General features: G+C 42.3%; 1 protein-coding gene across 9 annotated transcripts in view; it reads left to right on the forward strand.

Moving 5' to 3' along the window:
* Positions 1 to 18,187, forward strand: part of MLPH (melanophilin) — an 86,299-nt gene that overhangs the window by 13,620 nt on the left and 54,492 nt on the right. For all 9 annotated transcript variants that reach the window (XM_044304081.1, XM_044304083.1, XM_044304087.1 and 6 more), the window contains exons 2-3: positions 6,455 to 6,606; positions 14,802 to 15,023. In XM_044304081.1, the coding sequence (XP_044160016.1) occupies positions 6,497 to 6,606; positions 14,802 to 15,023 (332 nt within the window). In that variant the 5' untranslated portion in view covers positions 6,455 to 6,496. The remainder of the gene's footprint in view (positions 1 to 6,454; positions 6,607 to 14,801; positions 15,024 to 18,187) is intronic.

Consider the following 18,187-nt stretch of genomic DNA (forward strand, 5'->3'; position numbering starts at 1 on the left):
CCCAGCCCTCACCTCACCAGCTAGCAGACGGCCAGGCGCGCAGGCAGGGTACTACTATTCAGATGCAGCGTGACGTGACGTCAACGTCAACTCAGCCTGCGCCGCACAGCACGCACTCCCTCTCTGCCTCCGCCGGGTCCGGGACTCCGCCCCCTATTTGAATACTAGCTACCGCCCGCCGGCCGGCCGCCCGCCCACAGCCAGATATTGTAAATGAATTGACAGCGCGGCGGGCGGCGGCAGCCAGCAAAACAGACAGGGAAATAGGCTGGGGGGCAGTGCGCATGGAGGTGACGAACCTATTAGAGTGTGCCCAGGCACACCCGGCACACCCCGTGCGCACGCCTATGATTGTGATAAAGTTCATTATTTTCTGTAATGTACTGATAAACATTAGACTTTCAGATATTTTAGATTCATTACACACAACTGAAGTAGTTCAAGCCTTTTATTGTTTTAATATTGATGATTTTGGCATACAGCTCATGAAAACCCAAAATTCCTATCTAAAAAAATTAGCATATCATGAAAAGGTTTTCTAAACGAGCTATTAACCTAATCCTCTGAATCAACTAATTAACTCTAAACACCTGCAAAAGATTCCTGAGGCTTTTAAAAACTCCCAGCCTGGTTCATTACTCAAAACCGCAATCATGGGTAAGACTGCCGACCTGACTGCTGTCCAGAAGGCCATCATTGACACCCTCAAGCAAGAGGGTAAGACACAGAAAGAAATCTCTGAACGAATAGGCTGTTCCCAGAGTGCTGTATCAAGGCACCTCAGTGGGAAGTCTGTGGGAAGGAAAAAGTGTGGCAGAAAACGCTGCACAACGAGAAGAGGTGACCGGACCCTGAGGAAGATTGTGGAGAAGGACCGATTCCAGACCTTGGGGGACCTGCGGAAGCAGTGGACTGAGTCTGGAGTAGAAACATCCAGAGCCACCGTGTACAGGCGTGTGCAGGAAATGGGCTACAGGTGCCGCATTCCCCAGGTCAAGCCACTTTTGAACCAGAAACAGCGGCAGAATCGCCTGACCTGGGCTACAGAGAAGCAGCACTGGACTGTTGCTCAGTGGTCCAAAGTACTTTTTTCGGATGAAAGGTGCCAGAGTCTGGAGGAAGACTGGGGAGAGGGAAATGCCAAAATGCCTGAAGTCCAGTGTCAAGTACCCACAGTCAGTGATGGTCTGGGGTGCCATGTCAGCTGCTGGTGTTGGTCCACTGTGTTTTATCAAGGGCAGGGTCAATGCAGCTAGCTATCAGGAGATTTTGGAGCACTTCATGCTTCCATCTGCTGAAAAGCTTTATGGACATGAAGATTTCATTTTTCAGCACGACCTGGCACCTGCTCACAGTGCCAAAACCACTGGTAAATGGTTTACTGACCATGGTATTACTGTGCTCAATTTTAAGCTGCATAAATGCAATTCCTGAATGCAAGAACCTCATCCTGATGACCACACAAATATTCCTAATAATTGGGCCCAGTGGTATTCACCCATTCAGTATTTCCAGTAGCAGTGTGTCCCTTGTTAGCATATCTAAGGCAGGAAGGGCACATTGTAAAAGCAGTTGAACAACATTCTCTTGTCCAAGAGATGGGAGAAGATATTTGGGTGGTCACAGGGTGGAGTCTATGGTGGGGGGCTGGGACAGAGGAACATATAGGTAAAAGCCAATATTCTAGGATCAAAGTGTCACACTCTAGTCAGCTAATTAATCCATACCCCCTGAGCAAAGGGGACCTCAAAATTGTGACTTTGGGGTTTTATAAGCTATAAGTCATAATCATCCAAATTATAACAAATAAAGGCTGGCAATATCTCGCTTTTCATGTAATAAGTCTATCTCATATGTTAGTTTCACCTTTTAAGTTGCATTACTTTGCACAATATTCTAATTTTTCAAGTTTCACCTGTACAAGGCTTTTGACATACAGCCTTTGTGTAATTGTATGTCTATTATATGTTATAGGTAATGAAATTGCATGTGCAGTATACGCAAATTATATTACTGATTTTCGCAATCTTGAATTTGAGAACTTATGGTGAAAATGTGGCTAAAAATTAGCAAAATATCGTGAATTCAAATATTGCCTATGCTGCTCATCACTACAACTAACCTTCATTTATTTAACCTGTGTTACATGCACAAAATGTGGCCGTTGATTACGCCCAATGCATTCAATGTCACATATAGGAAACAATCAGCTTTTTGCGGATTTTAAAATCCACATCATGTTTCTGCATGGATTTAGTTTTTATCTGCAACATGCGAATGAGGTTTAGAAAACCACATCTACTGTACTGTAAATTGCCAAGAATGCTGAGATACCTACAGTCTCCAATTCTGCTTCCTCTATACAACATTCATCATCACACACACAGGATAAAATATTATAGCGTCTGGTATGTTATAACCCGTTTTATATGTTGCCGCTAGACTATCAGATTAGACATAATGCTCTACCTATGTATGATACAGGGCCAAACACAACATAGTGGTGGCCTGGCTTTTCATCTATCACCTCTAGAACTGATGTCTTCAACAGCTTCTTCTCTCCAGGTACAATTAATGAAGCTGCTCTAAGACTTTGTGTCGCAATGTACCATGGGTAAGGACATAAATCCAATGTCACAGCCAGTGGCGTACATAGAGAAGTAAGGGCCCCATAGCAAGGTTCAAACCAGGCACCCACACACAGGACAGAAGGGTTCTGCCTATACCCTCTTCAATGACCCTTCGGACATTTTTCCACTGCTTCATTTGCTAAAAGTTGTTTGTTTAGAAGGTAGCGTCCTAACCAAGTTTCACCTCCAGTAGAAGAGGAGATAATCCCAACTAAGACTGGGCCCCGTCTTGCCGCTCCACAGGCTAATATGACTAATTAACTGGGAGTGGTGGATGCAGTTTATCAGAGCTGCATGGTACAGAAAGTAAACCTAGCAATGAGAGGCTGAACAGAGATTTCCCTCCAAGTGGTTTGCCCCATCACCCTGCCTTCTTCTTCTTCTTAAAGAAGTAGCAGAGGGAAAATCTGATATCTCCTAACTGTGAGGGCATCCTGGTGTAGCACGGCCATGGTGGCCAAGCTGAAGTAAGATGCTTTTAAGATATTTGTATACACAGCAGCTAATCTGAGAAGAGCATAGTCCTGAACCAACTATGACCAAGAGGGTGTTTCTCAGACTACTTTGAGCACCCTGTAGGCACTGTAGCAACACTGCAGTCACAGATCTCAACTCAGTCCTTACACAAATGAGCGAAAACGCAACCAAGCTGCTAGATCTGAAGTACATAAATAACAAGTAATCATCCAACGTATTTAGTGACTTACATATTTTTTAGCTTGTGCTGGACAGTCACTTTAATATGACCCGTCAGGCAATGTGAGACGTAGGCCTATGCAGTATGTTTATAATGGAAAATAGTCATCCGATATCAGTATCACTTAAAAATACTATATGGCCATACATTTTGCAAAAAATATAGGGGGAGATTTCTTAAAATTCGTGTAAAGTAAAACTAGCTTAGTTGTCCAAAGGAATCAATCACTGCCATATCTTGTTAATAATTCCATGTGAACAGTGGCGTAAGTAGAACAGATTGGGCCCTACAGCAAATTTAGAAATGCCCCCTCCCACCAACATCCCCTTCTTTCCGTTCAACCCCCACTCCTATGTCTAGTCATATACAGTGATCCCTCAAGATACAATGGCCTCAGGATAAAATATTTTTAACATGAAATGGTGTTTTCTGACCCATCATAAGTTGAAACTAGACTCAACATACAATGTCTGAGACTCAGATCCAACCAATCAAGACCACTTCTCTGATAAAATAGCTATATTAGTTGCTAGTTAGCAGATATTCCTGACTATTATATGTAAGGACTTGTTTTATCTGTCTTAGGCCTCATGCACACGACCGTGCCGTTTTTTGCGGTCCCCAAACCGCGGATCCGCAAAAAACGGAAGGCGCCCGTGTTGCCTTCCGCTATTTGCGGAACGGGCGCCGGCAATATAATGCCTATTCTTGTCCGCAAATCGCGGACAAGAATAGGACATGTTATATTTTTTTTTGCGGTGCCGCGGAACGGAGCCACGGATGCGGACAGCACACGGAGTGCTGTCCGCATCTTTTGCGGCTCCATTGAAATGAATAGGTCCGCATCCGAGCCGCCAAAATGGCGGCTCGGATGCGGACCCAAACAACGGCCGTGTGCACGAGGCCTTAGTCATGCTGATTTTTCTTAAAGGGGTTCTCCGGGAATTAATAAAATGAAAATACGCAAATATTACTTTATTATAAATATACTTTTCATTAGTTAGAATGGCTTGTTTTGTCTAGGGAGCAATGATTAGGAGAAAGAAAATGGCCGCTGTCCTGTTAGTACACACAAAAACTGTTACTTCAGAACACTGAGGTAAAGAACTGCCTCCTCCTCCTCTCTGCTCTGACTGTCAGGGATAATGATCCTGACTACAGTTTAATATGATATTTAGCTGAATCTTTGTGGGAATGGAGTTCATCAGGAGACATGAAGTACAGAGAGGGCAGACTGTGGTAATAGAGACTGCATACCAGAGCTGCTGCTTATTAGCCACATCTGCTCATGAACTACATTCCTAAAGAGATTCAGCTAAAGATCTTATCATCTGTATTCGGGATCATAATCCTTGACAAGTAGGAGAGGAGAATGAGGCAGCTCTTTATCTCAGTGTTGTGAAGTAACTTGTCCTGCTGTGTGATTAGGACAGGTTTTGTGTGTACTAATAGGACAGTGGCCATTTTGTTTCTTCTAATGATTGCTCATTCGATTAAATGAGCTATTATAGCTAATGTAAGGTATTTGGGAATATATTTATAATGAAGTAATATTTAACTATTTTAATTTTCTTAATTCCTGGAGAACCCTTTTAAATCTTCATTTTCTCTTATCTTGAATTACATTTTGTGGCTTTAGAACCAATTGGTCAAGTTACAATGGTTTCAACATACAATGGTCGTCCTGGAACCAATTAATATTGTAACTTGAGAGGCCACTGTATAGTGCCTCTTGGCTATGCCACTTTATATATAGTGTCTTTTGGCCATGTACCCTCTATATATTGCTCCTTATCTGTGCCGCCTCTATGTATTGCCTCTTCTCTGTGCCCCTCTATTTCCTCCTGTCAGTTGCTCCATCCATTTCCTACACATATATACTGCATGTTATGTCACTGTATATAATGTCATGGTATAATACTGTTGAGGGGGCCCTGACAATAAAATCTTTCAGTCCTCCTCCTGGGCGGGCTCCTTCTGGGTTCAGATCCCATAGCAGCCGCTATAGCTACGCCCCTGCATGTCAGGGTAGAAATGCCACACCTTTCTATGTTGGAGGACCAAAGTAATTGGAATTTTTCTAGACCTGTTTGGATGCTGACGCTTTTTCTTGTTATATCTTTGTGGCCCAAATGGGGATCCTGGACACTGTGATTATAATTAGGTCAAATTCTTGACTGTGTTGCCAAATAGACATTCGCCCAGATTTACTTTAAATTGGCCCAGTTAGAGTTTCTACACTTTCTCAGACTTGTTCAAAAAGTGGTGGTACTTAGTGTAAAGGAGAGAAGCTTTACATAAAAGAGGGGTAGCCTAATAGGCGACATTTCGCACCAAAATTGTGCCACAATTTTGACATAAAATTCTATCTCAAAGTAAGCAAACCAATAGCTGGTAAAGAGCTAGACAAAAGTGTCTATCCTTGTGCCAGATTTATTACCCAACCAGAGCCCCTGTGTCTATCCAAGTTTCTGCCATCTACAGGATTAGTAAATCTTGGCGTCCTCAGGCAGCGGACAAGTTAAATATCAAAGCAATTCAATCACTTTTTTTTAGCCATTTGCCCATGAGGTTTGTGTGACAAGGACAGTGGTGGAAAGCAGAAGGTTTATAATACACATAATTGTAACTGACAATAAGACTATTGAAAGCAGTAGAGCCTCCAAGGGCACATGCTATCTTCAGACATCAGCCCCTTGTGGTATGACCATCAGCTGACTGCCCTAGGCACAGACTCTTCTGTGAACTGTCTCACGCTCGTTATGAGAAATAAGTAAACGAGGCCTCTATGGGGTACTTTAAGTGATAATCTTATTACTTACAAGCAAGAAAGTTTATATATGCCTTTTAACCTCTAACCCTTCCAGCTTTTTCTTCTACAGTGTATAATTATCAATAACGGTCATGATGCTGGATTTATCAGCTCTGTGTCCTTCACTCCCTGCTCTGACCTAATTAATTCATTTCCTGTTTTTACTTTGTGCACTGTATCATATGTCATCTCAGAAAAAAAGGGCATTATGTGAATAATCTGGGTTGAGTTCTGTCTGTTACCATGTTAAACTGCCAGTGCTTCCTGTGGTCTGCAGATAACAGGCTGCATCCTATCTGTTGACTCCTCTCCTAGATCTTACAGCTATTGCGCCCGCTGAACACGGTGCCCACCACCATGGGGAAGAAACTGGACCTTTCCAAGCTGAGCGATGATGAGGCCAAACATGTGTGGGAGGTTATTGAGAGAGACATGAATCTACGCAAGAATGAAGAGCAGAGGCTTGAGTGAGTACACAGTATGCCACCTAGAACTTCATACAAATGCTGGCACATTATCTGTACCAGCAGCTTTACCAGTCAGGAAATGTATTTTATGTATGGTATTCTATTTTCTCCAACTTTATTTTTATTAATTTTTTTAAATATATAATTTATGTTCTACAATCCAATGATCCCGCGGGACAGAGGGATAAAACTTAACATTTAATGTCAGTAAATTCTAAAATAGATAGATAGACACCAGAGGATGAGCCTCTACAACAAACGATAATTAAAGACAGCCCTATGGGCATAAACTTGTACACATACATACATAGTGTGGCCAAGATGGTATAAGTAATAAAAACAAGAACGTTCTCACCCGATTAACGACCAGGGTTTCTCACAGAGATGGCTAGTGATGGAGACGGTCCTGGAGTACTTGATGGCCACACTGGAGACAAGTAGGTATAGGTGCCCCTTTGACATAGGTGGGTAGCAGGGCGATTAACCCTAGACGGCCCTGAATAGGGGGCAGGGGCTAGTACGCCCTACCTACCTATACGGGGATCTTGCCCCGCAAGGAGCGTCCCCGTCCGGATACCTGGCCCTGGGGGGACAGAATCCCTAGTAATCCCTAAAAAAATGTGCTCCCTACGTGTCACGTTTCAGTTCGTAAAGAATATCATCAGGGGAGATCAATTGGTGGTCACAGGGCTATGGATGGGGCCTGTGCGACCAATGGAAAGGGGGAAAAAAATAGTACAAAAAAGGGAAGGTAAGGTCAAGTGTCAGTCAGTGTGTATAGCCAGTCAGGCTGAATCACACAGGACACGACCGCATCAAAGTTCTCTATCAAAAAAGCATAGATGCACCAGTGGGTGCCAACTATAAAAGATAGAAAGGGCCACAGGATGGTCAATCCAAGGGCAGGCTGTCAGCCTTGGATTGACCATCCTGTGGCCCTTTCTATCTTTTATAGTTGGCACCCACTGGTGCATCTATACTTTTTTGATAGAAAACTTTGATGCGGTCGTGTCCTGTGTGATTCAGCCTGACTGGCTATACACACTGACTGACACTTGACCTTACCTTCCCTTTTTTGTACTATTTTTTTCCCCCTTTCCATTGGTCGCACAGGCCCCATCCATAGCCCTGTGACCACCAATTGATCTCCCCTGATGATATTCTTTACGAACTGAAACGTGACACGTAGGGAACACATTTTTTTAGGGATTACTAGGGATTCTGTCCCCCCAGGGCCAGGTATCCGGACGGGGACGCTCCTTGCGGGGCAAGATCCCCGTATAGGTAGGTAGGGCGTACTAGCCCCTGCCCCCTATTCAGGGCCGTCTAGGGTTAATCGCCCTGCTACCCACCTATGTCAAAGGGGCACCTATACCTACTTGTCTCCAGTGTGGCCATCAAGTACTCCAGGACCATCTCCATCACTAGCCATCTCTGTGAGAAACCCTGGTCGTTAATCGGGTGAGAACGTTCTTGTTTTTATTACTTATACCATCTTGGCCACACTATATATGTATGTGTACAAGTTTATGCCCATAGGGCTGTCTTTAATTATCGTTTGTTGTAGAGGCTCATCCTCTGGTGTCTATCTATCTATTTTAGAATTTACTGACATTAAATGTTAAGTTTTATCCCTCTGTCCCGCGGGATCAGTGCATACGCCATTTAATTTGGGATTAAGCAGGCCCGGTCGCCAAATCCGGCCTTTCTGGTCTTCTCCTACAATCCAATGACAATCCACTGACAACAGGAACGTTAAATTATTGACTAAAACAATTAATCTTTATTAAATACTTCGGTAAAAATTTATAGGAGGAAAAAATATAAATCAAAAAGTGTCTACTCAGACTTAGTGCCTACAATTACCGAGGAAATGATAATATACCCTGATACCCCAGGGATAATCAGCCTCTGTATTAAATAAGTGTTCAGCTGAAAGGGTTGCTACGGTAGTGAGCCTGCAGTGGAGGCTGAGTTAGATATACTCACTTAGGCAGTTCTGCCCATAATGTCTTAAAACACACATAGCTTCCATCGAAATCATATAGAAGCATCTACATATGAAAGTAGACAGCCAACAGCAATATCGTATACAGTATTAAAAAAAAAACTTAGAAAAATAACAATAATAAGGAAAAAACTAAAACACCTAAAACAATGATCTCCTATGCTTTATAAGCATGGTATTCTTTATGAGTTTTACTCATAGATTTTTGATAGACCTTACATTTAAAATCCTTGACACAGTCACGTACACAGACCCTGTAGTATAATCCACAAAGTACAGACATATCATATCATGGAGGTAGACTGATTCTACAGATTGTTCCTACCTCCATAATATGGCATGTATTGAAGCATGCTACAGTTTATATTTTTCAGATATTAAAGGTCTATTCTATTAACTACAAGTTATCCCCGAGCAACACAATAGGGATCACGATGGTAGACTATTTCCCATAGAGTTTGAACGGAATGGCTGCTGCTCCATCCAAATAGGCAACATGGCATCCCATTCTTGCGATCAGTAGAGTTCCCAGCAGTTGAAACTACCACTGGTTTAACAGTTACCCCCTATCCAGTGTTAGGAGATACCTTGTTGTAATCAGAATACCCCTTTAATACAGATGAGCAAATTTCTTAAAAATGTATTCTAGTCTAGTTTGGCCAAATCTTGGCCAAACCGATTTGACCTAAACATTAAAAGGGCTCTGATTGCCTGAAAAAGTTCTCTCCCTCCCTCCCCCTCCCTCACTCTCCCCTCCCTCACTCTCCTTCTTCCCCCTACCATCTCTCCTTAATTCTCCCCAATCAAATCACACAAAATTGTGGTTTGTTAGAATCAGAACTTTGGGTTGAAGTTCATAAATTGATTCACTCATCTTTACCCCTAATACATCTGTGAGAAAGAAAAACTGTAAGGGAGATTTATCAAACTGGTGTTAAGTAGAACTGGCTTAGTTGCCCATAGTAACCAATCAGATTCCTCCTTTCATTTTCCAAAAGAGCTGTGAAAAATGAAAGGTGGAATCTGATTGGTTGCTATGGTCAACTAAGGCAGTTTTACTTTACACCAGTGTAATAAATCTCCCCTTGTGTGCCTGTAATTCTATGGGTGTTATAATACAGTTCTATAACCCACATATGGCCATATGCATTAGATCATAGCCACTGAATGAACAGCATGTGTTCTCACATCACAATAAGGCTACTTTCACACTTGCAGCAGCAGGGTCTGGGAGGCTGTTCTGGCGAGGGAACAGCTTGCCGGATCCGCACTGACGCTAGCCCACCGCGCCGCCAGAAGTCCACTCCGGCCTCATTCACTACAACACGCTGTGGTTTTTGCCGTGCTGCGACCGGATCTCCAGCCTGCCTTTAATTATAGTTAATGGGGCCGGAGCGGACTTCCAGCGGCACAGTGGGCTAGCGTTAGCACGGATCCGGCAGGCTGTTCCCCTGCCGATACAGCTTGCCGGACCCTGCTACCCCAAGTGTGAAAGTAGTCTAAGTTTCGATACTGATAAAAATTATAATAATCTTTATTTATATAGCGCCAACATATTCCGGAAGGTTCATGTACAAACGTAATCATACATTACATAGCAACGTCAATTCTATCTATACAGTATATAATAAGATTTAAATAATCTGTCTCTATCAAATAAGCTTGGTACCAAACTAAAAGATGTTCCAGACTCTGTAGTTGTGTATGTGGAATTTTTTGGCACCATTTTTTGCTGCAGTTTTATCCTGGTAAATTGTGCCGTTTTGTAAATTTCTGCAAAAAGGACACAAAAGCAACTCATACAAGCAAAATGATTTAAATCATCTCTTGAAGCAGAAGACAATGTGTTTCCAAAGTCTATGAAAGCTAACATAGAACATGAAAGGGTGCCTCTACCTGTAGCAGAAATGTGACAAATGGCAAAAACATACTAATATTATATAAAGCCACAGGCTGGCTTGCTGTGCAGTTTTCGCCCTTATGGCACACTAACTGACATGTGTAGAGGAAGCCAAAGAGTACCTTCACACGACTGAAATTACAGCAGAATAGTCATTTTCTACAAAAATTGCGGCAAAAACCGCTGGTATTACGTGTTGTTTTTGCCGTGGAGATGTAAGTTAAATCCGCGGTGGAGACCTACAGCAAATCTGCACTACAGGTCAATTCACACTGCAGCTTTTTTGTGCAGGGTGTGGATGAGACTTCTTAAATATTCATAAACTTTGCTGGTACTGTAGAACACAGCGGATGTGCTGCACGAAAACCCGCAATGGCAAATCTGCAAGGTTTCAGTCACATGTGTACATAGCCTTATGGTTTTAATTGCATTTCCGAGATTCTGATATTGATTGCCTATTTTTAGGACAGGCTATCAATATCATATTGATCAGCTGTTTGAAGCCGATCAGCTGCTGGAAGAGGCCACGGTGCTCCCGCTCTATGCGGGGTCACGTGGCCTAGACGTAGCTCAGTTCCATTCAAGTGAATGGGGCTGAGCTGCGATACCAAGCACAGCCGTAATACAATGGATGGCGCTGTTCTTGATAAGCTGCGAGGAGGCCACGGCACTCACAGGGGCACTGAGGCATCCTCAAACAGCTGATTGGTGGGGATCCCAAATGTCTAACCCCCGATATTGATGACCTATCCTATCCTGTATTATGTTATGTGAGGATCTTTAGTTCATCTCAGAATAAATTTAAATGCATGCTATTATGTACATATATATACTGTATATACAGGGGTCAAGTGGAGGGGGAACGCATGGGAACGGCGTTCCTGCACTTTTTTCATGGCAGGAACGCCGTTCCCTTTCAGCCTCAAGTCAGGAGAACACGGCTGAATCAGATTCACAGGGGGAGACGGAGCGCACTGTGCAGGGCAGGCTAAGGGAGGAGGGGCGGCTTCAGTTGAGAGGAAGCTGTCTGTGCGGTGCCGCTGCCTGCGACTCCTCTCATGGCGCCCCGCCCCCTAATGACATAATCTCCTTCACTACAAGATCATTTAGAATGTCTTTTAGAAAAGTTTGTCCTGGGATTCAAACTCACGACCTCTACACATCAGAGGAAGGCATTTAACCTCACAGCCATGAAAGCTGTCTAGGTAGTTACGTAAAAAAAATAAAAAAAAATAAGACTTCTACTTATACCTAGTGTACTGATACCTAGTGTACAACCATACACATGACAGCTGCCCACTGTGTATGGATGTAGCAGAGCTGGGTGTGTTGGGGCAGCTGTCATGTGTATGGTTGTACACTAGGTATCAGTACACTAGGTATAAGTAGAAGTCTTATTTTTATTTTTTTTTTTAAAGCAGCTACCTAGACAGCTTTTATGGCTGTGAGGGTAAATGCCTTGCCTCTGATGTGTAGAGGTCATGAGTTCGAATCCCAAGGCAAACTTTTCTAAAAGTGTTTTTTTTTTTTTTATAAGACTTCTACTGATACCTAGTTTACTGATACCTAGTGTACAACCATACACATGACAGCTGCCCACTGTGTAAGGATGTAGCAGAGCTGGGTGTGTTGGGGCAGCTGTCACGTGTATGGTTGTACACTAGGTATCAGTACACTAGGTATAAGTGGAAGTCTTAGTTTTTTTTTTTTTAAGCAACTACCTCAACAGCTTTTATGGCTGTGAGGGTAAATGCCTTGCCTGTAATGTGTAGAGGTCATGAGTTCAAATCCCAGGACAAACTTTTCTAAAAGTGTTTTTTTTTTTTTTTCTGATACTTCTACTGATACCTAGTGTACTGATACCTAGTGTACAACCATACACATGACAGCTGCCCCAACACACCCAGCTCTGCTACATCCATACACAGTGGGCAAAGTTACCTACAGTAGAAGTCTTATATATTTTTTTTTTTAAAGTAACAAGCTAGACAGCTTTCATAGCTGTGAGGGCATATGCCTTGCTTCTGCTGTGTAGAGGTCATGAGATCGAATCCCAGGACAAACTTTTCTAAAAGTGTTATTTTTTTTATTTATTTTTTTAGTCCGCAGCGGCACAAATTACAGCATGCTAGATTTTCTGTGCTTTTTTATTTTTTGGAGGGGGGGGGGGGGTTGCAGTGGATCTTGGGTGAGTTCCCACACTTTTTTTCCCAGGACTTGACCCCTGTGTATATATATATATATTTCATAGTGAAGCTGTTATTTCAAGCTGTCAGGTTTTATAAACGGATGAATTAGGGGTCCGAATGAAGCAGTATAAACACATACGTGCTATGAAGTGAGTGGTGAAAAGTCAATACTTAACAATTCTCTAAACTCATCCTACTAGCCAAACATTATGTCTGCTCCACCCTGCTCAAACCCCAAAAACAAACAGCTGCTGGTATGTGCAGGTAGAAATCAGTGATTCACCCGGCACATAATGTAACACTGAACATCATTATCCACATCCAATAATATATAATCCAGTGGCCCGTGGATGCTGATCTGAATATACAGCCATGCAGGCCTCTAGCTGTATATGTTGCATTCACTGTGGGAGGATATAGGCCCTATATGTGATAGCTAACCTCCAGCACACTAGCTGTGGTGAAACTACAACTCCCAGCATGCTCCGTTCATTTCATTTATATTTATATTCCTGCTCATTCTGGACTTTGAGGTCCAGGAGGTGGTGCTATCAATGATTGACAGCCTTCCCTCTATCACTGAGGTACAGATACAGTCACTGATAGGACCGCCTACTGGACTTCAAAGCACAGAATAAGGCCTCATGCACACGAACACGGATTTGCGGAACGGCACGGACAGCCTTTAATATAAATGCCTATTCTTGTCCGCAATGCGCGGACAAGAATAGGACATGTTATATTTTTTAGCAGGGCCACGGAACGGAGCAACGGATGCGGACAGCACACAGAGTGCTGTCCGCATCTTTTGCGGCCCCATTGAAGTGAATGGGTCCGCATTCAAGCCGCCAAAATGGCGGCTCGGGTGCTGAACAAAACAACGGCTGTCTGCATGAGGCCTAAGTGGGTATTCAAATGAATAAAATTCTAATTATACAGAAACTTTTCAAACAAAACTACATATCAATCTTTTTAGCTACTGCTCTATAACATGTTGTTGGCAGATGATACTGCATTTTCTTGGTGACAAGTTCCCTTTAAAAGGGTTCTCTGGGAATTAAGAAAATGAAAATGCTTACATATTACTTTATTATACCTTTCATTAGTTAGAATGGCACTTTTGGTCTAGGGAGCAATCATTAGGAAAAATAAAATGGCCGCCGTCCTATTAGTACACACAAAACCTGTCCAAATTACACAGCAGCACAAGTTACTTCACAACACTGAGCTAAAGAGCTTCCTCACCCTCCTCTCTGCTCTACTTGTCAGGGATTATGATCCTGAATACAGCTGATAAGATCTCAGGCTGTATCTCTCTAGGAATGGAGTTCATGAGGAGACATGAAGTACAGAGAGGGCAGACAGGACAGACTGTGGTAATGGAGACTGCATACAAGTGCTGCTACTCATTACTAAACCCCTACCTCCTCTCTGACCTTCATCTCTCCTCATGAACTCCATTCCGCAGAGATCCAGATGAAGATCTTAATAGGCTGTATTCAGGATCATAATCCCTGATAAGTAGGAGAGGAGGATGAGGCAGCTCTTTACCTTAGTGTTGTGAAGTGACTTGTCCTCCTGTTTGATTAGGACAGGTTTTGTGTATACTAATAAGGTGGTGGCCATTTTATTCCCCCTGATAATTGCTCCCCAGATAAAACAAGCCATTATAACTGAGGCTGACTTCAGTTATTTGGTCAGTTATTTCCATCAGTTTTTGTGAGTCAAAACCAGGTGTGGGTCAAAAACACAGAACAGGAGGAAATGTTTCCATTATACCTGATCTTTGAGTAGGCTTCACTACTGGTTTTGGCTCACAATAACTGATGGAAATAAGGGACCAAATAACTGATGTGTGTACTCAGCCTAATGAAAGGTATTTGGGAATATATTTATTATAAAGTAATATTTAAGTATTTTCGTTAAATTTTATTTTAATAATTCCCAGAGAACTCCTTTAAGGTACGTGGACAAGTTCCCTGGAGATACTGGTGCCATATACAGTAAATATATGATATTATTAAAACAAGTAGTTATGAGATCTCTTATGGCTGGCATATTCCTGTCTTTTATTATCATATCCTTCTTAATTTTGCAGGGATCTAAAAGAAAAATTGGAGAAGGAGGACAGTAAGAGGGAGTTTCTGTGCAACCAGAGTAGTCTGAACAGCACACACTGCATTCACTGCCTGCAACCCTTCCAGTTCCTGATTAACAGCAAGCGCCAGTGCAAAGACTGCCAGTTATATGTCTGCAAGAACTGCAGCCGCTACAACAAGAAAGAGCAGGGCTGGGTGTGTGATACATGCAGGGTCTCGAGGTAGGAGATGTTTGTTCTATAGCACTATCATTGTCCAAATGTTTAGTACCTCCTAGAAAGAAAATAAATTCTGATAGTAAAACAACTAGTGTTTAGCATTCAAAGCGGAATTCGGGCCGAAGTTTAGGAAAAGTTTGATTCGCACTTCATGGTAACAATTCAGTTTTTCCTAAAATGGCGGATGCACGTTTTACAAAGTGAAAGTAATAAACCAAGGAACGCAAGATACCCAGCATTGTGTGCAGCCAGCCAACTTGCATATAGCCATCCCCTGTGATTTCAGGGCCCTATAAAACCCTCTGCATCAGTTTTATTTATTTATTCCTACATTTACTTATTTCTACATCAGCCGTAAACTAAGATATGTAATTCGGTACGAATAAGATGGAGGTCTTTATTATTCCACTGCCGGAGTGCCAACCAATACTATCAAGTCTGCACCCCTTAGGGGAAGCCAGGTCTTAATGATGACTATCCTCATCTTTTGCTGGCTTTACTTCTTTCAAATCATCCTTCAAAGTCTCCACGTCCTATAAAATTCAGCCAGATGCAGAGAGAGGAGGAGCTGGATGTTCCTGATGATACTCTCGTTGATATTAGATGATGTGGAAAAAGAGGAAAAGCAGATGGCAGAAGAAGGGATCCCACCTGTAGGGCAGGAGAGCGTTGGGGCTGGAGAAGTGGGTATGCCAGCGCTGATTAATATTCTGTGTTTAAAGTCAAATAACCTGCAGGAGATTGCAAGCAAGAACAACAATAATACGCATATTGTCCGCACCTAACCAGCCAAACCACATACTAGCAACAGCCCCTATTTAAAGGAGCCGCTACTGCGGGCTAGTTGGCTGCGCAGTTCTTCACCACAGCATGGCCGTAACCCGCCTGCAGCGCGGCCGCTTAGTGTGGCCATACCCTAAGGCAGAGTGGCCTGGGTATACCTGATTTATAGTGACAAATTAATTCGGAACAAATAGAAATTCTTGGCTAACTTTGACGAAGTTGCCGAATCAAATATTTTCAAACTTCGCTCTAAAAACAAGATTAGAAATGTATTATGTACAGTTGAAACCAGAAGTTTACATACACTATATAAAAAGACACATATGCATGTTTTTCTCAATATCTGACATAAAATCAGAATAAACCTTTCCTGTCTTTGGTCAATTAGGATTACCATTATTATTATTATTTGCCAAATGCCAGAATAATGAGATAGAGAATGTTTTAAGGCATTTTTATTACTTTCTGCAATGTCAAAAGTTTACATACACTAAGATTACTATGCCTTTAAACAATTCTGGACTGCCCATATGATGATGTCAAGTGTTTGGAAGCTTCTGTGAGGTTTGTTGGCAACATCTGAGTTAATTAGAGACACACCTGTGGATGTATTTAAATGCACACCAAAAAACACACGGCTTCTTTGTGTAGCATCATGGGAAAGTTTAAAGAAATCAGCCAAGATATCAGGAAGAGAATTGTGGACTTGCACAAGTCTGGCTCAACCTTGTGTGCAATTTCAAGATACCTGAAGGTGCCTCGTTTATCTGTGCAAACCATTATACGCAAGTACAAACAAGATGGGAATGTCCAGCCATCATACCGCTCAGGAAGGAGACGGGTTCTGTGTCACAGGGATGAACGTACCTTGGTCCGACATGTGCATATCAACCCAAAAGCAAAAGACGTTGTAAAGATGATGGCAGAAGCTGGTAAGATTGTAATTAATACCCACAGAGTACTGTATCAACATGGGCTGAAAGGTCACTCTGCCAGGAAGAAGTCATTACTCCAAAGGAAACATAAAAAAGCCAGATTAATGTTTGCAAATGTACACAGAAACAAAGACCTACATTTTTGGAGACATATCCTGTGGTCTGATGAAACTAAAATGGAGCTTTTTGGCCATAATGGCCACCGTTATGTTTGGAGGAAAAATGGAGAAGCTTGGAAGCCCAAGAACACCATCCCAACTGTGAAACACAGGGGTGGCAGCATCATGTTGTGGGGTTATTTTGCTGCAGGAGGGACTGGTGCACTTCACAAAATAGATGGCTTCATCAGGAAAGAAGATTATGTGGAAATACTGAAGCAACATGCCAGGAAGTTAAATTTTGGGCGGAAATGGGTCTTCCAAATGGACAATGACCCGAAGCATACTGCCAAACTGGTTACAAAGTGGCTTAAGGATAACAAAGTCAATGTTTTGGAGCGGCCATCACAAAGCCCTGATCTCAATCCTAATGAAAATTTATGGGCAAAGCTGAAAAGACGGGTGCTAGCAAGGCGACCAACAAGCATGGCTCAGTTACACCAGTTTTGTCAGGAGGAATGGGCCTAAATTCCAACCAACTATTGTGAGAAGAATATCCAAAACGTTTGACCCAAGTCATACAGTTTAAGGGCAATGGTACCTAATATTAATGAAATGTATGGAAACTTTTGACTTTGCAAAAAGTAATACGAATGCCTTAGAACATTCTCTCTCTCATTATTCTGGCATTTGGCAAATAATAATAACTATAGTAATCCTTATTGACCAATAACAGGAAAGGTTTATTCTGATTTAATGTCAGATATTGAGAAAAACATGCATATGTGTGTTTTTATATAGTCTATGTACACTTCTGGTTTCAACTGTATGTTATTACCTAATGACAGAGAAAATCCACATTACTCTTTAATTTTATCATTTGGTGAAATAATTAACTTTGTTTTTTATCCCACACCACATAATGGTTCATTAAAAAAGATAATCTGTGGTATATCTTCTAAAGCAGGGATGCCCAACCTGCAGCCCTCCAACTGTTACAAGATTCCACATGCTCTGATAGCTGTTGGATGTTTAGACATGCTGGGAGTTGTAGTTTTGCAACAGCTGGAGGGCTTTAGGTTGGGCATCCCTGTTCTATAGAGACATGGCACACCGCTACCATGGGGCTGGTGGCAGGAGAGCATCTGTCAATGAATTGCTTCAACTGTTCATGTGCTAAAACCACTAGAGGGAGCTCTCTGCATACAGAGTCATACAGCTCAATACAGCTCATATGGAGTTAGCTCCCTCTAGTGGTGACTATCTGCATTTTTAATAAAGGGATAGACAACTTCTGCCCATATGCATACAGTATTTGCCAACAGTCCTGAAATTGCAGGGACTGTCCCTA

This window comes from Bufo gargarizans, chromosome 8, assembly GCF_014858855.1.
Source record: "Bufo gargarizans isolate SCDJY-AF-19 chromosome 8, ASM1485885v1, whole genome shotgun sequence".
NCBI lineage: Eukaryota > Metazoa > Chordata > Amphibia > Anura > Bufonidae > Bufo > Bufo gargarizans.